Source organism: Monomorium pharaonis, chromosome 10 (assembly GCF_013373865.1).
Source record: "Monomorium pharaonis isolate MP-MQ-018 chromosome 10, ASM1337386v2, whole genome shotgun sequence".
In the NCBI taxonomy this organism is placed as follows: domain Eukaryota; kingdom Metazoa; phylum Arthropoda; class Insecta; order Hymenoptera; family Formicidae; genus Monomorium; species Monomorium pharaonis.
The window spans coordinates 20,388,747-20,409,897 of NC_050476.1; the positions used below are offsets into that span (position 1 = coordinate 20,388,747).

Consider the following 21,151-nt stretch of genomic DNA (forward strand, 5'->3'; position numbering starts at 1 on the left):
AAGACAGTGACGGAAGGAGAAAAAGAGAGATAGAGCGAGAGGGTGGGAGGGACGGAGACGAAGAGGAAAGAGGAAAAGAAAGAGAGAGAGAGAGAGAGAGAGAGCGCGAGCACCTCCTCCACTGCCTTCGGATCTGCCTCGTGTGTCCGCCCGTCTGTGTGCAGCGATCAGGAGGACGGGCTAACCGGGCCGTCTGTCTGGCCCTTCGACACGCGGTGCGTCGACAGGCTGGCCGACGACGAGCTCATCGGCGCGATTCCAGCGCGATACTGGCGAGCCGCACGTCGTCGCCGCTCAGGCAAACGAGAGAACAACTCCGGGGAACGGCGAGAGGTGAACGCAGGTGGCACCGGAGGTGAAGGCACCCCTGGGACCGTCTGCAGGACCGCAGGTTTGATCCAAAAGGTAGAGGACAAGGGGAGGAAGAGAAGGAGGCGGTGGTGGTGGAGGTGGAGAACCCCAGGCCGGCATGATGCGGCCTAGGGCCGCGGCGACGTCGGGGATCATCGGCGACGCGGGCCGCGGCATCTCGCGGCCGGTCCCGCTCGTCCTACGAATCACCTGCGTCCTTGCCCTACTGGTGCACGCCGCCACGTGGATCCCGATCGCCGAGGCTGTGGTAAGTGTCGAAACGTCCTTGAAATGTATCCGCGCTTGGCGAAACGTAGGAAAAAACCCCCTTTTGCTCCGGCTAAATGCTCCCGTCTTCGCGGGGGGTTGATAGGAGTTACGATCGAGCGATAGTCCGGCGCGGGGGAAACGTGCATGCGACACCGTGTCAATCGTCCCGAAATGCTAAGGTGGTAGGTCGCACCTCAAAGGCGGACTGGAGTCAGGTGAAACGGCGCGCGGGGTGAGCTCGATGGTGGGATCAAACGTCAAGGTTCGAAGTCCGCGTGCGAATTGGAGAACCGAAAGTTGAGCGTGCGCTAAAGATCACGAATTTCCACGCGGCACATTTTTTACACGGATCGAATCGGATTGCCTTTGCGAACGTCGATATTGCGGTCGTAATCATAATCGAAGCGAACCCGTGGATACGGATTGTGATTACGTAATCGATAGCCATTTGCGATAGCCATCTCCCTTGAATCAGCTGTCCGTTACAATAAGCATGATCATTTCTTGTACATTTCTCTTCAACAGGAATCTTGAATGATATTTTTATCGAAAGAGTGTTTCTTTAGAAATTACGATTTGACATATCTATATTTATATTTTTTTTAACAATTATTTTCCTTGCTGTCAGAGGCATTAATATCCGCAACGGTCTCCAACTGCCTTGTGCATTTTGGTCAGCCATGTTGAAAACGCCATTTTGAATTTTGGGATCTTAATATCGAAGTTAACAACCTCGGAACCTGTTAAGTGGCAAATTTTCTAGAAATTATATTCTTTTGATTGTTCTTCCTTTTTCGGAGCATTTTATTATTTTTTATGCTCTGCTTATTACTTTCAAAGTATTATTATGTAAGTTATAGTTAGAGCAGTCTTTATTAATTTATCTCCCGTCATTCTACTTCCTTCCATCTAGCAAAATGATTCATAAGCACGAAATCGGCTGTCGTTACCAAAAGCATGCACTCCGGACATGATAAATTCTGTAGAAGTCACTCCTACGTTGAAGCAAACTTCAACACTATTTCATCGATAATCTATTTGTGGCAAATCGTAAAATACAAGTAACGCGAAAATTACAATTGCATTTCGTTTATTTTCAATCTAGATTGATCTCTCTATTGTAGATGGACTTCACGACTTAATATTTAAATGCTTTTTTTTTTTAGTTTTTTATAGATTCAAAATATTTAAAAATCGTTTAAAAAGATTTCTTTCTTTGTTGAATTAAAATTTACTTATTGATATATATTTGAATTATTGATTTAAAGAATACGTTAAATATATTCGCTTTAGTTTTCTAAAAGTTTTAAGAAGAAATTTAATAATTTTGAAAAAGAAAAACAAGTTAATTAATCGCAAAGTTTCATTTTGTATTTAAATACTTGTAATGCAAATTGTCAAAGTTTTCTTTCTTATTTTGGAACCTCCAACTTTTTCATTTGACTGCAGATTAAGTCTTCCTCCCTCGTTTCTGTTTCATTCATGAAATAGGACACTATTGTCCTATACAGTCATCAACTCTCGGCCATTCCAATGCTAACGAATGTGGGTGTGTTTGCTAACGTAGCGGATGGCGCGACGACATTACCGTCGGAATGGTCTGATATCGTTCCACATCTGGGGCAACTTCTATCGCTCTTAGGTAGGCTCTACGGAGCCTAATTCCAGCCTCTCGTGCCAGCCGGACAATGCGTGGGAACACCAGACGAGCGCTTTAAACGCCAATCGCTGACCTGCCTTGTACCGTGGCATAAATATTCGCTCGAGATGGGATTAATTTCATATGTTCTCTGCGTAGCGCATTACCCGTCTATTCAACTCCAAAACGATCATCTCGGTCCCGATCATCAATCGTCCACCTGACTAATTATACCTTCATCCGCAATTAAACTTGTTAGTCCGAAATTCGTGTTCTCAGTTAGCGTTCTTCATTTAATTATATCAATGAGTTGATGAATGCTTCGCTTACATTATTTTTAATAGATGACAGAATAATAAAAATTTAAAATTATTATTTACTTACACATACACACCGGTTTAAAATTATTATTTATTTACACATCTTTAGTATGTAAGACATCGATTTATTATTACATTCTCGTCGTGTTGTAATTGCTTAAATCTTAATTTATCTTGACGATTAAATACATGATTTAATATTGAACAAATTAAATGACCATATCAAATGATCATATTTAATTGTTCCAAAATAAAATCTAAGAAGAAGAAATAACACTTATGATTAATTTAATTTCGATATTTTATTGCAGTATCTCTCTTACACACGAGAAAAAAAAATTTAAATAATAGAAACGAAAAAAAATTAGATCGTAATCTTAATCGATGACGGAACTGTTACTTTCTATCTTTGAACGCATTCGCTACGGACTTGGAATATATTGTTTATGCTTATTGGAGCGAGAAATATTCAAGATTCGAATTTCATTTTGTGCTGTGAGACGTTATTAGGTTACGCTAAATCATCCGTGATGATTTGAGACATTGGTTATAACTATCCGCGACATCCTGATAAAATTCAATTATATGATTAAAAAATTAGGGTTTTTTCCTTACCAATCTTATACTATACTATACATTATTTGCAATTTTATAAAATCCTATACGTTATAGATTAATTTTTTTTTTTAAATATACGTTTTCTCTCTTTAATAATATATTTAATAATATATATTAAAACAAAACACGATTAACAGAAATATTTTTTGAATACTTTGTAATATTATTTTGAAAATAATTTATAATAAATTGAAACATATTGCTTAAAACATTACAAGATATCTGTTTATGTGAAAGGAACATTTACGAAGAAATTATCGAAGAATCAGTTCAAGGTTCGTTTCTTCAAAATCAGAACTAATCAGAATTAATCCCGCGAGCTAAATAGAACGCCGCGGGGGGTAAATGACGAATGCAATGTGATTCCCCTATGCGCACAACGTGCAATTAGCTAACACAAAATTTTGTAGTGTATAAACCGGTTCGTATAGCGATCATGAGGGAGAAGACCGAGCGATGTGTAACGGATGATTAAATCGGGCGTGAAGCCGATAGTAACGTAAGAGACCCGTGTGGAAAGCGCCCATCAGCATGACTCTGGGCGCCGTGTAATCCGAGAGCCTGAAACTGCAGCTATTCGACATAATCTCGTTGCAAAATAGACGTTACGGCATTTCAGTTAATCGATGACGATGCGTGTGTCTATATGCTGACCATAGAGTACGCTCCTCCATTCCGGCACCACTTTCTGCGAAACGTCAATATCTTTTCAGCTAAATCTCGAGGCGCGTCTTTCATATTCATTGAGAAAATTGCTGTAAATTTGTATGATCAGTTTGTTTCACATAATCGACCAAGAATGTATACTTTTTGGTCGATTACATATGGAATTATGAGGAAAATTTTCTCAGGGGAAACTAAGGATTCTTTAAATTTTATTACTAATAGTATAAATGATGTGTGAGACACGTTTAATTGTGATAATTTACTTATTCTTGTGATAATTGAAATATTCCCCACAAAACTGAAATTTATTATTTTTCTGCTTATATATTAATGAATGTTTGTATTGGATATGACCAACATAATAATATGCTATATTAATTTGCATAATTTATACAAAAACGAGTTATATTTGCCGATAACGTTGAAGTCACCCGGTAGACAGACACGTGAGCGATTTCGACGCCCGAACAGAGGACGTATTCATTGCGGAAAACATGAAAGAAAATTTTTAGCACAATAGGGAGAGAGGGCCAAAGGACATTACTTAGTAGTTGGTGTGGATCCGCGTTTTTATATCTTCTCAGACAGGTCACTCGTACCATTATACCAAAATCATTCAGAATCGTGAGAATCCATTCCATGGTGAATTGAATTGTTCCCTCACCCGACATTCCAGCTAGTACATAACAACAAAATTTTGCGCAGATTAAGAAACGTACAACAAATAATATATTAGCAAATATCTACGTTATATTGTATTTAAATTATAAAATATATTTATTTTAATTATAAAAAATATATATCGCAAATTATTTTTTTATATTATTGGAGTATCTCTGCAAAATTTGAACACAATTTTGTTAACGATTTAAAAGTTATGTAATATTTTTGCTCTTAATTTTTACTGTCTTAATTTTTGCTCTCAATTCGCGTTTTCTATATAATACTTTTTTTGCAATTTAATAAGGAAATAAGGAAAGTATTATGGAATAAGGAAAGTATTATGAAGTTTGAGTTGAAGTTTAGAAAAAAGACAAAAAATATCTCATTTTATAAATTTAATAACTTTTAGCTGGTATAGCCAAAATATTTTTAACAACGTAATTGAATCATACAATAATATAAAATAGATATAACTGTATCATACATTTTTTTGTAACAAAAATTATATTTTCTTTATATTAATACATTTTTTCATCATTTGTTTTATGTAAATATCGTTTTGAATAATGACGCAAACAGTCATCTACAAGATCTACCCAACATTATTTTCTACTTCAAATTTCCAAAATTCGAACGAATCTTTGTATAGAAATATCTTCAATGTTATCTTGTTCTCCATGCCCAAACTGTAGCTATAATAGCCATTTATCTTTGAGCCGATGCAAGAACTTCGAGATTCACACTTGCGTAGGTTTTTTATCACAAAATTATTCGGAAAAGATCAACATGTACATCGCTGCGCTGGTCTCGCTCACGAAATTATTAAACTTTATTGTGCGATTTTTGTTGAAAATAAAATAACATTTTAATATTATGCGTCAAAAAGTACATGAACGCGTTGAATACAAAAATAAAATATTTGGCAATCTGCAAAAAAAATTCTGCAAAGTTTATACATTAGTTAAATAAGGTAAATTGGATAGAACGCTTATAGTTATTTTTCTGCTGATGAAATGTGTGTGTATGTGTGTGGGTGTGCGGCTTGAGGTAAAATACAATCTGTGTAACCTTGTAAAGAAATATTTAATGCCATAATATTGTATATTTATTGCAAGTGACAGTATTGCGAAATAATTCACAGAAGCGAACCGCAAATATGTAGGTTGACGATGAGCTATAGGAAGAGAGTCTTGCATGCCGTTGCCGCGATAACGATAAAGATTTCCTGTTGTTCTTCTGAAAGAGACGAGCACTGTGGATGATGCGTAGCCCGGATCAAGTATTCGTTTTGCAGACGAAAACTTGCCGGCGAGCGTTAGGCGAGCCAACATCTGCCTTGTCGCGTCCACTTCTAAGTAATCTCGTATAAATCGACGTCAGAAACCAGAAGAGAGCGTTCTGTGATGAAATAACTTGTGCTCTAAAAGAAAGCCCCGTAACATTTAAACACATGCTCTTGGTACATATTTTATCGGTTAAGCCTATCATTAAAATTTGGGGCGATCAAAGCTTCAATACATTTTATTTATTAACGTTAATACGTATGGATGTTCTTCTTTTACGGTATTTGATGCGTTAACGGATGGTTAAGGAAAGACTCGAGTCGAGCTGAACAGAGCATGTTTCGCCCGCGTCATAAAACTTACACCCACTGCGTCGATTCAATATTTCGAAATGTAACATATCGCCGTGCGTGGTTTCCTAAAATGTGTCGGCATTAAAAAAAAAAAAAAAAGATCACGCCGCGGAATATATGTAAAACAGTTTCACCTACGCTCACACACCGCGGAAGTCGAACGATAATTTCTCTATTCTTTTTAACACCGGAATATATAATTTTATCACGCGAGGAATTAAAATTAAATTAAAGCAAAATTCAATACAGATATATGAAAAATGGTTTTATTAAAATATATCTACGCGTGCAATTAAATAACACTTAAATTAGTGGTTTTGCTTTATTTTAAATCGCAAAATCGTTATCGCGGCTCGCTGTGGTTATAAATTCAACTCTTAATTCGCTTTATTGGATAACAGTGCATTTTCAACATTCCCGCGGATGACATCACGTTTTCGCGCAATTGAACCCAAACACGTCGTTCGCACATCGTTATTAATCTTCCGCTTTGTGATGACATCTGATAGCATAAATGACAGGGCGGGAATTTAAAGGATACACTTAGCAGCAGCTATGTATTTCGTGTTTGAAAGCGAGCTTCGAATCTCGATGCATTTGTCTCTAGGCTTGTTAAGATGATACAATATGGGATGCGTCATCGCGAAAATAGGAAAAGCCATTAGCGGTCGATGACATATTGGCATATGTCACTGCATCTCATTACAACGTTGTAATATTATTTTGCCGCAAAATAGCGCGAAACCATTTGGATCGTATATTATTACATCAACAATGATTAATAATTAATAATAATTTACAAACACGCGTTAATTGCTTCTATTTTTTTTTTATTTCTATGAAAATTTAATTCAGATATACAATGCAAACTCTAAAGCTGTTAAGCTGTTTATTTGAAATGCGTTATTGCAGGCTATATTCACACAATAACATAAACTTCAAACAAGTGACGTCACACTTTAAATTAATTTATTACAAGCCCGTAATTGACTCTTATTGACTAGCCTACCACTTTGGGATGACGCGATTCGAATAAAGTTTGAGATAAACACAATAATCAATTATATAAATTAATCCAGTATATCCATATACTTTATAAAAAATTAAACGTTATTGCATTATCATCGTGAATACGGGTGAATTAAAAAATTACTAGGTATAATATTTGTTAATAATTTTGTTTAGCTCGATTTTTTTTAAATATAAATTTGCCCAAATTATATACATTTTAAAGAATTGCGTATACAAATATCATAATTTTTTGTAGACTTAAAAGTTCAAATTGAAAAATATTTTCTGTTAATAATTATGTTCACAAACTTACAGCAATACTGTGCGGTCACGTATAATTTATTTAAAGCAACAGACTCATAGACATCGATAAGCGCGAAATAGAAAGCAGATAAACGACTTACAATTATCAATGACACGTTTGTGTTTAAGAATTGAAGGCTGAGATCATCGTTACGCCCACGTCGCTAATACCGCGAGAATCCAATAATATATATACTTGAAATCATGGCTAAGTTTGTGTTTCTTGATGATAATTATAACTTTTAGAATTTACAGCTAGATTTTAACCTCACATTTTGTTATGTTCTTTTTTAAATATTATATCTGAATTGATTGAGATAATTATATAATAGCTTTCAGAAATATCAAATTTTTATGAAATTTTTATTCTTCAAATTGCAGAAATTGATTTTTACACGAAATAGTATTTCGAGATGAGAAAATATTTATTAAAAATGTGAAAAGTAATAAATATCTATTGTTTTGATTTGATAAATAAAGATGTGATATTTTATTGTTGTAAACTTGTGAAATGTATTTATTGATACTAGGTCGAAACGCAAAGAGTTAAGGATAGCGTGTATTATACCCGTTGTTTTACGACTCAGTCGAGAACATAAAATTTGCTTATACGTTCGACTATTTTTGTCGAAATTCGAATCGCTCGAAAGTTCTGATTATTTTTAGAGTTACACGGAACGGAGCGGAGTCGCTTATGATTGCAACCGAAAATAACGATGCCGGGATTACCTCATGATAAAATACAAATTAGCTTCGACGGGCTGGACGTGGCTATTATCGTCCCGTCAGTTTAGTGACAATGTAGGCGCGCAATGATTGTCAATGACATCACGCGGTGCTGTCACTTGTTACGACGCGCGTATGATCAACCGTTATTGAAAGTGATCGCATTTATTCAAATGCGTTCCTATTCATTTTCATTTACGGCTCTAATAGAAGAAGCTCCACGGATATTAAAAAGTGATTTATCTAACTTTGCATTTGTCTAACGTCATAGATTAATTAAAACATTAATTAGCGGCTAAAATTTGATTTTTGATCGAACTTTGGGTGATTTTTATCTCGTCAAAATTTATTGGATATTATATTATTTAAGGAGGATTATGTACATTATATAATTTTATCTCTTTTACGCTTCTTTTTTTTTCAATAATTCTTTTCTGTTGCGAGAAACGTATTTCTCGAATGCATCTTTACCCATTATTAACGTCGAATATTTAAATTACAATTATGACTCATAGCTGAACGTAAATTATATCTGTCTTTTCATCTGTGATTCTATCACGCATAACACATTCCGTGCGGCACGCGTTCGGATGAAAGCAGGGAAGGCGGTCAACAGTGGCCACTGACATGTCCGTATTAAATGGCTCGACTGGAGTATGATGTCATGAGTATGTACGACCAGACGACTGTCTATCCATATAACAAATCGCAGGCGTGGAATAATGTTCCCAAGGCGACTGCAAACACTAATTTGCATCGTGCATTGCGCGACATTGGTCTCCATTATGAGTAATAGTAATATAAACAGACGTATACGTAGGCGCTGTCGATAGATGTCGAAGTTAACGAGTTACCCGCGACTCGCACATGTCGGCTTAGATCTGACGATATTTTCGAAAGTCAAACATCGCGATATCGGAGATTTTGCCAGATAGTTTCCCAAAGCTTTGAACCCACCTCAAACATTCACGAACTTCCTCGCGAAATATTACACGGAATAATGGCTATGAATATATCTTCATTACAAAATACAAAAATTCCTTCTCTCTTGTATATTTTCTATTATATATTTTAATACCAGTAACTTTTATATATAATAAAAGTACATAAAGTTTTTGTATTTTAGTAGCTTTTATGTTAAATTGATCGACGACGAATAGTGACCACAGAAGTACAAACTCGGGCAGTAAACGAATTTTCTCAAATCGATCGTCCAAAAGTGGAAAAAGTATTACTTATTGAAGAGCCAATACTTTTCATTAGAGTCCCTTGAGAATTTCGATGGGAGCCTAGTTTGGGATTCTCTGTGCAGCGCGGAACGGGCGAGTCTCTCCAGCTGGTAGACGTATCTCATGCAGCGGCGTGGGCGATATCCCGTGAATGATAGGTCTAAGATTACCCACTGGAAGGCATGAATGAAAGGCTTCGGTCAATTCGATGAATGATCCTTCAATTAATTATACGTGTTATGATATGGAGCGTGCTGTTTCGCACAGCCGCGGCGTGCGATTTCATCGTTCCTTTGCGTTACGTCAGCTTGAATTCTAGCAGTTCGCTTATTTATCGCCCGCCCCGAGGTGGTCGACGAAATAAAACAAGAAAACAGCAAAGTACCCGTAGAAGAAAAAACATTTGCGATTATCTTAGGCGAATAAAATTCCAGAGCTACACTCTTATACGTATCGTCGATTGCGTTATCGCGCGGGGATTTTCTTCCTTTTCTTTTTTCTTTTTCCTTTCAAAATCTTCCTCGCGACTGTAAACTTCATTGCTCGGTGTGTCATAAGAAACTCATAAGAACCGCAATCCGTGGCGTAATCTTAATTCCCTCGCGTAATCGCGAGGCCCGATAAATTAACGCGCGTTAACGCTCCCTCGGCTGATATTATTACTTTCGTTGCCCGCAAAACGTTTTACTTACGCTGCGAATAAGCGCTTCATTGCGAGCGATAAACGCGCGATAGCGCGTAATTCTTCGAAGCCGTTTCGTTCGGCGGATGCTGCGCGGAACAAGAGCACTTGTAATAACCCGCGCTGATGGGGACTCGTTCGCGTGATCTTTCTCTCGTAAAAGTATGTGTCGCGGAATTATTATATTAGTACTATCAATACCGCGCGCGACCGATCTCTTCCTTCGCCTTCCGCGAAATGGGGTCCCGACGCTATTATCGTATCGAGTGTTATCCAGGGGCACCACGTAAATCAAACGCTTTGCAAACACGACATTAACCCGTGAACAACGCGTGTTACGAAAAAAATTTAAAAAAAAAAACCATTTGGTCCCGCGTCGTCGATTTAATTGTCAAAAAATTTTATTAGCCATATTCTATTAAATCGAATATGAGATGCGAAGAGCCCCTGAAGCTTTTAATTGTCTCCCAGCTTAATCTTTGTAATCCATTTGGTTTCATAAAACTTTTATATACTCTATCTGAGAATGTATAATTATTATTCCTGGTCGTTAAAGTAGCATAAATGCCCCTCGCGAATACCTCGCTAAATTCGGCGCCGTCGCATTCCATGAGAAATTAAGTACAAGAATGGCTCCGTCGGTCGTCAGCCGGCGGCGATAAACCCCGGTTCATTAAATTCGTGGGTCTCCGATTTATTTTTTTCTCTCTCCTCTTTCTCTCTCTTTCTCTCTCGTGCACGCACACTGAGAGCTCAGAACACGACCAGGAACGGGACCGGCGAACGCGATGGTGGAATCGAGAGAAGAGCGCGCCAGCGAGCACGTGCGATTGGGGTACAGCGGGTTATCGGCACAACCATAAACGGCCTATCCTCCTTCACCCTCGAGCTCCCGGGCTGCCTTCTTATCAACGATTGTCACGCTGAACTGTTTCATTCACGTTTGTAATAAATAACTTTAGAGCGTGATGTCACTCGGTAGTCGCACCGCCTGGATCTCGTTTGGCAAAGCCGTATTAATAGATAATCCGTAACAGATTAGTGCACAACCGAGGCTTTTGTTAATTTTTAGTTTGGTACACGATCAAATATATTACAAAAAATCTGATCGTAGTATATAATATATATAAACATATAATTAACATATAATTGAAGGTAAACAGTAATTAACGTAGCCAGTAGAGATGTGCGGAACAAGATTTTTTTTTACACTGAATCGAATCAAAGCGATTTCCTTTGTTCAAATTCTTTTGTTCGAATCGAATCGAATCGAATCGAATCGTTGAAATATAACTTTTAATTAATTATTATTGAATAGAATTTTAATATATATAAATTATTTTTATAACATGTATGTATGAAATAATATTGATTATATAATATAACATTATCTTACCTAATTTGATTCAAATCATATTCGAACAATTCGCACATTTCTAATAGTTAGCATGATGATATTAAGTAATAATCATAATATGCCATACTACAATTATTTTGACAGTTGTTTGAGTAATTTTATCGAACTTTGTTTTTTCTTATAATTTTGGAATGTTTTAATTGATTAGATATGGAGTTGAATGAAGAATGTTATATGTGATATAATAAATAAAACTTGAGCCGAATTAATGATTGCTTGCTAATTCGTACAACCGTATCTTATAACCGTATCTCCGTCACAGGCGATCTATGTGGGACATTCAGGGGTAGACGCAATATCTCTTACGAAACAAGTAACCTCGATACACGCTATCGGCGAAGAAATTGCGAAAGTTCAAAGGGTTAGGCATGATCTGTAACACTTCTCTTTTGAATCTGTCCGCGCGCACAGAAAGCCGAGGAATCCGAAGAAGGGGGCCGATCCGGGATTTTTCTGTCGGCCATGAATACGTCTCATACGCTTCTTCTTCTTCTTCTTCTTCTCGGAAGAGGAATGGTTTCCCTCGGGAGTAATCGGTTTATACACGACCGGGGAATCTATTTTTGTAGGAATCATGCGCACTGTCCGGGGAAAGCTTTAACACTTTCGTGGGGGGGTGGGTGACCTGGAACTCTTTAAAATAGTATGGTTCATGTCTGGAAAGCCGATAGCTTTCAAATACCGACTGCCCCAGAATCCTCGATTTCTTAAATTCAATAAGGAAGTTAATCAAATTAGAGTTGATTTTATCAAAATGAAAATATCGACATATCCATTACAGAAGGAGAGAGAGAGAGAGAGAGAATATAATATATGCAATTTTATATAATATTAGTAATTAAGACCTACTTTTGAATTCATCAAAAAATTAAAAATGCATTTTACTCACTAGAGTACGTGCTTAAAAGATATGTCATAAAAAGTAGGAGGAAAAAGGCCGGAAAATTAGAATTGATAACAAAGCATCTGTTCAATACAACAAATATTTTGTGACAAAGTAATTGTGTGGTCCATTTTTATAAAAATTATATTGTGCATACGTTGCATTGCATTACTTTTAAAAATTTTCAAAGATTAAAAGATTAATTAGAGATTAAATTACTCGGATAATTGTGATAATTTAAAAGTAGAATAAATTCTAAGATATTTTATTTTTGTGCTTAATAATTATTTTAAAATTGATTTACAAGATGCTTTTTTTTTATTTTAATTTTTTACGTAAGAAGAAAAATTAAAATAACATTAACTTTTTCTGAATTAATTTCTTCTAATATAAAAAAAAGCTTAATCTTAACAAGTCAAGGATTAATACTTCTTAAGTTGATTTAGTGAAAAGTATCATATATCATCTCAAGACAACTCAATTCGCTGAAATGGGAAAAATGAGGTACGCCTTGCCGAACCGAGTCTTGACAACGAACGAAATTTCTCTGGCCCGTGTCAAATTATCTCTCGCGTTATATCTGACCGGTTAACAAATTGCCTCGCGCCTACTGATCCACGAAAACAGCATTGCTCATCTTAACGACGGCCATTCTCCGCGAAGAGAAAAACGAGAGCCGTCTCACGTTCTTGGGCGCGCGAGAACGATTAACTTCTCAGCGAGCCGATTCGAGAATTCCTCTCGCGACCGTACGCACCCCCGGATATCGATTACGTGCCCCAAAAATAGGGCGGCTGCATATCCGTTTCTATTTCCACAACGGTCGATATATCCATAGCGTACTACGCGAGATATTTTTCTCTCTCACGTGTCGTCGATAAATTAAGTCGGAAAGTAGATCGGCCAGCGGCAAAGCTACATTTTGCTGCATTCAAAAAATTTTGAGAGATTCTCTGATGAAAATTATTAGTAAGAAATTGTGCTTATATCCGTTTATCAATGATTACATCTATTTATGAAGAATTCTTGTAATCATTACATTATTTTTTTTTTTTTTTGGAAGCACATTACAAACACCTGATGAACTCTCCTCTGCTGACAATAACATTTTCCAACACGTAAAAAATTATAATGGAAGTGTTTGAGACTACGTTATTGAACGTCACTTAAACACTTCATAGTCATGAACACCTCACTAAACACAATTCCATGTTTAAATTTCCATCTCATAAACAATTCAATAAATGTTTTAAAGCTCAATGAAACATCTATTTAATTTAAGTAAACTTTTTATATAAATTTTTAATAAATATATTATTTTCTTCAGGATTTGGAAAATCTTAGAAAAAAATTGTAGGCAGAATGTGGAAAACGTAACTTATAATTTAATGACATCCATATAAAAAAATATAAATTGTGTATATAATTGTCCCTTAATCTTTGTTCAAACGCTATAATTTTTTCGGGTGCCTTGATAATATCATTATAAGATTACAGTACAATTTATATATATTGAGATAAGTATCATAAAAGATAAAACGTTATAAATGTCATAAGAATATTATAAAAAAATATTAAATCCCTAATCAGAAACTATTTATATATGCCTAGCATTCATTTTAATACGAATCATTTCATTAAAATCTTTTCTAGTTGCTCGTCAGATTGAGATAAGAATTAAATCTTAAAAGGAGTTCTTGATATTCGAAAATGAGATTGACATTATATGATAAAACCCTTTAAAGTTATTCCTATGTATTGTCCAACTCACTATGTTTCAGCGATCCTGATACTGCTAACGTTGATGTAGTATATACACATTGACGTATAAACATGTACTTAGATATTTGTCGAATGTGTAAAAATAATCGACATCGACTGATGTTTAATTATATCAAGACTAATAATCCGGTGGCCCTGAATTCGATCGTAGGTTCGATAAATTATTGCACTTTCGAAATCAAGACGGGGTCGACGGTCAGTAGCGAAGGCGCCGCGTCGCGATTAATAATACGCGGCGGTTAGGCGAGTACGCTAAGCTTGACATTTGGCCTGTTATGGAGACGCATGCGAGTGATTAAAATTGGATGGTAACGCTAAACGGATGAGTTTGCCGTTGTACCACTCGTGCATAGTCCATTTACGCAACGCGTAACGCAGAAAACCTTGCTCTTCACCCGCGGATACTGCGACGGATGCTGCGACGCAGTCTATTTTAACGTCTGATGTCACAAACAAACGGAAGATAAATATCGATCGCGATACTCTTCGAGCACTTACGTCGCTATGATTTAATACTCAATGTTGACAAAGAGTTTCCTCAATTCTCGATAATACGATTCTGATAACTCCGGTCATTTTTCTGTGAAACGATTATAACGCTTAATCGTTCAAAATATTATACGCTAAAAATAATGTTTAAGCAATCTACAATTTTATTTTTGGGACCCGCAATATAGAAACGTTAATTTTTTAATCTTCTCTAGAGATAATAAATCTGAGACAAAATTAAAAGCCTGGTCTAAAAATAGATACTTATTTTTTATTGAATAATATAATGTTAATATAATCGATTTTGTCATTACATATTAATATAAAATTGATATAAATTTTAAATAAATTTTAATACGAATTTGTTTCTTTATATATATTACAATAAAATAATTAAAACGTTTAAAATAATATTTTACATGTTTTAATGACATAAATTGTTTATAAAAATCAAAAATATTAATACAATAGATAGTAACGTTTTCGACCAAAAAAGAACATTATGATTAATCTTAATTTATACATTTTCCTTTGCCACGTCTAAAGGCAAATACTAATAAACCCTATTAAAGGTCTATTTTTCATTCGCGACTTCAATACAATTAACCTTTTAAATATATTTACAATGTTCTATCTCGCGGGGCTAAATTACGAGCTTTCACGCCATCATCAATACTTCACGGCACAGAAGAGTCACAAAAAATTTCATGCCACACTGCATGCATCCTATAGTGTTCGTTAACCCCGGCGATCATAAATCATTGGCAGCGCCCCATCTCTCGCGTTGTGCTGCAAACTCATTCTCGATTATACATTTTTTTTTGTCGTCATTCAATATCAAGATCGTATATTATAGCTTGATATAGAGGACAACAAATTCTACATAAAACTGAATATGATAACAATAATTGAATTTTCATTCGCAAAATTTCGTGTAAAACGAATATATGGTAAATATGTAAAAAGAAAATTTTTCCTGCGAATTCGATAAAAATAATACTTTTTGCAGATATTACAAATTTATCAAAATGAGTACGATGTCTTTTAGATTTCATAGAACGAAGAGATTTTTAATTTCTTCAAACTAAAAGTATATTAGTGCTTATTACTGATTTCATTGACTATTTGATCGTAGTTGATTTCACAAATTGCAAAAGTTATTTATGCGAGACCACGTGTAAAGAGGATTTTACATACTGCCTCACTTGTTCTCATATGACATCCCAAGTTGAGCAACGCTGCCCGTCGAGCCATTTGTGGAAAAAATCCTGTAGCATAAATATTATGTAACGATTATTGCACAACGTAATTAAACGCAACACGATTTTTTTGGAATGAAAATGACGCTCGATATATATATAAAATATATACATAAAGGAACGAGAGGCGCTGCCTCTCGGCGGAATTCGTTCAAGTCCTTCGGCGAATTCCTCTTAGCGAGAACTGGAACCGGTATAATCTCTATCGGGTCCAGATTTCGATGTGCTATAGATACATGATCTGTAACACATCGAAACCTCTATTCTCATTCTTGTGAGTCAAAATCCAACAATTTGTAATGTCAAAACGATAAGATTCTACAATCAAAAAACAAGAATAGTAATAATAATCAAGTCTGTGATAATTTGAATGACAACTAAGCCTTAGCGAAATAAAAAACTTTATTTAAATGCTTGGTTAACATAATCAAATACATAGTAATATTTAGTAAAGCTTAATAAACATTATGTTTGATTACTATTATTAATATAATTATTAAATATTTGGTTATATTAATTAAATTTATATTAATCAAGTTTTCAAAGCTCGATTATTATTAATATACTTTCTTTCAACGTAACTAACACAATCGTGATACACATTTATAAATATTCTATATTTACAGCTTCTACATTGCTTGAGACATTGCAAAGTAATTGTTACATATTACATAGGTTCCAGAAAAGCCATTATTTCAGATTCTCTTTGCATTACAGTATGGAAATACTTAACATTTTAAAAGAGTGAGAAATTTTAAGAGTACGGGTAGCATTATGTATTATAAATTCTCTCGCAGAGATTATCATAAAGTATACTTTTTTCGTTATCCGCAACAGAAATTAATGTCAACCATATTGCACGTATCGTTTTCGATACAGCTCATAATGAAGCACCTCGCACATGTTCCCTCAAAATACTTCTATGCTCAAGGATATCGAGTGAGATAATACACGATATCGACAGTGGGATCAGCGCTCGCGGCTTAACCACGAAATTTTCAATACTTGTAGAGATCCTCGATTGATCCTTCAAGAGAATGCAGCGGAGAATCTCTGGTTCATCTCGTTTAATTCCAATAGGGGGTCGATGCATGGGCGTTTGCAGAATTTTTTTTTCTCGTGCGATGATCTTGCAAATAATTTTTCTGAGTTGTATGACACGGAGTATATACAATAAATAGAAACGATAAATACGAATTCTATAATCATCCAACTATTGCGGCTTTAAAGATTTTTACTCCTCTAGATAAGAAAAATAAATTTGATTTGTTTTATTTCTTTACGTACACAGTTATTAAAATTTTTTACTCTTATATTTTAATGAAGAAAATTCACTTTTATCACAATTTTAATTTAATTTTTGTAACCTTGATGGTTAGAAATTCCTATGCTTTTACAAAGTAAATACAAATTACTTTGAAACTCAGTTTGCTTAATGAGATTTTACTGTTCGCGTTCTCAATCAATTTTACGACGTTATCACTTGAAGAAACAAGTTCAATTTTAACATAATAAAATGTTTTATCTGTCTTCGGTTTTTAAACATTTAAAAATGCTTTACTCTTAAACAGTGTTTAGATTTAAAACAACTAAAACGTTTAAAACTGAAATCTTCAAATCTTATTTAATATTTAAAGCTAACGCCGCTAAAATATTAATATTTAAAAAGGGATACAAAACATTTTAATGTCTTATTTTACTTACTTCTTTATTGATCCCTTCAGTTACGTTCTGTGAATATCTTTTTATTTATGCATCGTCCTTTGTATTCTCGTGATCTTCAGACGCGCGTTTCTCGCGATCGTCTAACGGGCCTCGATTAAGCCCCCCATTGTAGACGCCCATGCGGCTCCGCACACGGCGACACGTGGATCCTTTATGGGGGTCAACACTTGCGCCGTACTGGCACTTCGGCGAATGAGACGCATGATTACGGCCATAAGCTGACCTAAGCCCGTATGTCTCGATGATCCTCTGGGAAGACCCCGACGGTGAAGCGAGGAAATCTAATACAGAAATAATCGCTCAAAGTGATATCTCCGACGCCAATACTTTAAGTCTTATCCACGTCATACCAAACGCGAAACATTTCCAAGTGTGTCTTTGCATTTTGCGCTACGATGTTAATTTTTTTATTATTATTATTATTATTAATATATATAAGTGTCTTACTTCGATTAAATAACTTTTAAAGGATGAGTTAACGCTCGCTCTTTCAAAGTCTTCCTGATTAGCTTTCCTGGTGAGACTGACGAGATTTTCAGATTTATAAGGATTTAATTATTATCGATCATACGATGTTAACGCACTGTTTGTTTTGCTTCCCCTTTGGGATTTCAATTTTTTTATTAAAATCCCCGACTTTTACATTTTTATTTTCTTCTCGAGTTAGATTTTAATCTTGATCTTTCTTTATTAAACTTGTTGATTTTTTAAAATTGTAAATTACAAGCATGTTAAAAATTTTTATTTAAATTAGATCACATTTGTAGTCCTTCTTTGTCCAACTCGTTCCGCATTCTCTTCTTTTTCCGCTTTCTCTTTTTTTCATTTCTACCCTCGTTTCGCTTTGAGCACGGAAAATGTAAAAAAAAAAAAAGCGCGGTTAAAAGTAACGCGGAGACCTAATAACTCTTCGGCCCGCGAATTGATTTTCGAGCGGCGTCGTCTCACAAGTCCTTAAATATTTCTGCGCGCGACAGCCTTTACTCGATGAGACACGTTGAGAGAGAAAGAGAAAGAACGAGAGAAGAACATGGACCAAAAAGGCGGCAGAGATCGATGAGAGGAGAAAAAAAAAGATACGACGGACCGGAGAGGAAAGCGAGACGAAGGGGAAGGGGGTGAGAGAAAGAGGGAACGAGAAGAAAAGAGGAGTTCGAGGGACGGTGAGAAAGGCGACGTCGCGATGCGCGTATCTTCCTGCGAACGACGACGTTATCCGGCCGAACCAGAGGACGCTTAATATTACTGCACGTTATGCAGATTTCGAGGGAACGTTGCCCTCCTTGCCTTTCGCGCAGGATCCTGGCCTCGGCGATCCTTGCGCCGTGAGCCGTCAAGTCCGAAGAGACGATCGTCCACCTCCTCGTTCGATACAATCGAGATGGAGTGGCATTTATTAATGGCATTTATTACGGTGTTTATCATCCAAAAGATGAGCAAAACCTCGTGTAAGAAACCGCTTGAAATAAAGTTATAAACTTATATTTTTTTAATTCAATCGTTTATCTTTTAGAAATGATGATATAAAAATTAAAAGGGTGAATTTGAGGGTTTGTGAAACCGATATCCTTCTGTAAATTTTAATGTCTTGATTTATTTAATTCTTTTGCTTTATTATACAGAAGTTCTGTTTTATACACGGAGAGGATTTTCTCTTAAAATTTACGCTCGAAATCTGGTAATTGTAGGATAATGTGTGGCCTCGAGGAATTTTATTATACTTTTAGTAAATTTTACTAAAAAGTACAGTAAAATTCCTCGAGGTCGCAGATTATTTCACAATTAGCAAATTTTGAGGGTAAATTTTAAGAGAAAATTCTCTCCGTGTAATATTACAAAATGAGAGATTTATTTTATTCATTCATATGAATGAACACGAAAATCAGATGCAACAGCACCCGTGCAAATCCGGCGAGTGATAAGGAATTAAAATTTATTTACATTGCCGCGCAGCCTTCTTCCTTCGTCGGGCATCAATTCAATCGCAAAGTCTCTCACACGCAAATCCGGACGGTAGTTCAAAAGTAAAAGCAAATTGAAGATTCCTCGCGAGAGCATATTGAACGTTCGAATTACCTCGCGTTACGATTAATGCGATGCAACTCGGCGAGAAAGTTTGGCGTTGTCGGTATCACGAAGATATCGCGGCCGCGCCGCCAAATGAACCGGTCGAACCGAACCGGGCCGGAGATTCGAGACGAGTTGCTTAAAGCGACCAGATGAGACGGCTATATCGATTCGTCCCGCCCGAGTATTACGCGTGTTAAATGTGACCGTAATTTAATGTCCGAGCCCGTTGCGCCACGATTTCATCTCGCGCGTCTCGTTTTAATTATATTGAACCCTCACGCTTATCTCTCACGAGTACACGGTCGAAGGACCTCTCGTGCAATGCAACAATCTCCGACTCTCGGATAATAAATCTGTCGCGTCCGTTTGGCGATAAAAATTTGTCACTTTGCGAATAAAATAATTATTTAACGAGGTCGTGATTCGTACCGTAATTTTCAGTTGCTAACTCGTGTAATGCCGCGGTTTTTGCAACGTATTTTAATCCTTGCGGTGCACAGATATAAAAATTATTAAGTAATCGAGCGCAAACGACGTACTTTAAATCATTTTATATTTTTATTTGTTTGTTGTATTTTTAACATTTATGATCGATGTCTCTATCTAGTAAATTGATAACGGAATTTATAACGTGTGTATTAATTATTACTTAAAAAATTGTTATTTAGAAAAGAATGTTTCTCTCTCTCTCTCTCTCTGTCTCTCCTGTTTCCCCCTTTCTCTTTCTTTCTCTCTATCTCTTTCGTTCTGTTTGAATACACCTGTTGATTCCCCGCTGAACTCAAGCCGATTAGCCAACAGGCCATTTTGCGGCGAAGTTAAGGTTCGAAGCGTGCATTATCGTTATCGTGGCGCTACGTACAATTGCGAGGGCGTCGCATTGGCGATCCACAACTAATCGAGAATGGCATCGGGACGCACGTACTGGATAGTCCTGAATAAACGGCTTTATCGGCACAAATACTTCCTGGTCGCAGCATGCCACAGGAATTTACCTGCTGTCATCGATCCTTTAATGTTTTAGGGCATTTAAAATACAATTCAATAAATTAATTCTTGAATATTTAATATGTCCATGAATTATAATTTTTTATATGTATAAAAACTCGTACAAATGTATGAAATAATGAAATGAAATGTTTATATTTATGAGAAACAATGTTTTAAAGTAACGAAGAATTTAACTATAAATATAGATATAGGTTTAAAAATTATTTTATCAAACTATCAAAAAATTAAATAGGACGTTCAAGATTGCTAGAATGTCAAAACTTTTTGCAACATTGCTTATCACGTTTAACAGTATATTCTACTTTAAAACGCGAAAAAATATAACATATCATCGCAACCTATATGGTTGTAAATCTATTATTCTTTCGTATGTTGATAAAACCTTTTAAGAACATATTCTT

General features: G+C 35.8%; 1 protein-coding gene and 1 long non-coding RNA gene across 2 annotated transcripts in view; one reads left to right on the plus strand and one right to left on the minus strand.

The window, feature by feature from the left end:
• Positions 1–122: 122 nt before the first annotated feature.
• Positions 123–21,151, plus strand: part of LOC105827748 (collagen alpha-1(IV) chain) — a 58,026-nt gene continuing 36,997 nt past the window's right edge. The window contains exon 1 of the mRNA XM_028193675.2: positions 123–619. Coding sequence (XP_028049476.1) covers positions 470–619 — 150 coding nt within the window. The 5' untranslated portion in view covers positions 123–469. The remainder of the gene's footprint in view (positions 620–21,151) is intronic.
• On the minus strand, positions 13,458–20,865 carry LOC105829496. The gene is made up of 2 exons (XR_003626608.2): positions 20,602–20,865; positions 13,458–17,950 (listed from the first exon to the last, which is right to left on the minus strand). It is a non-coding gene; the product is annotated as an uncharacterized LOC105829496 (long non-coding RNA).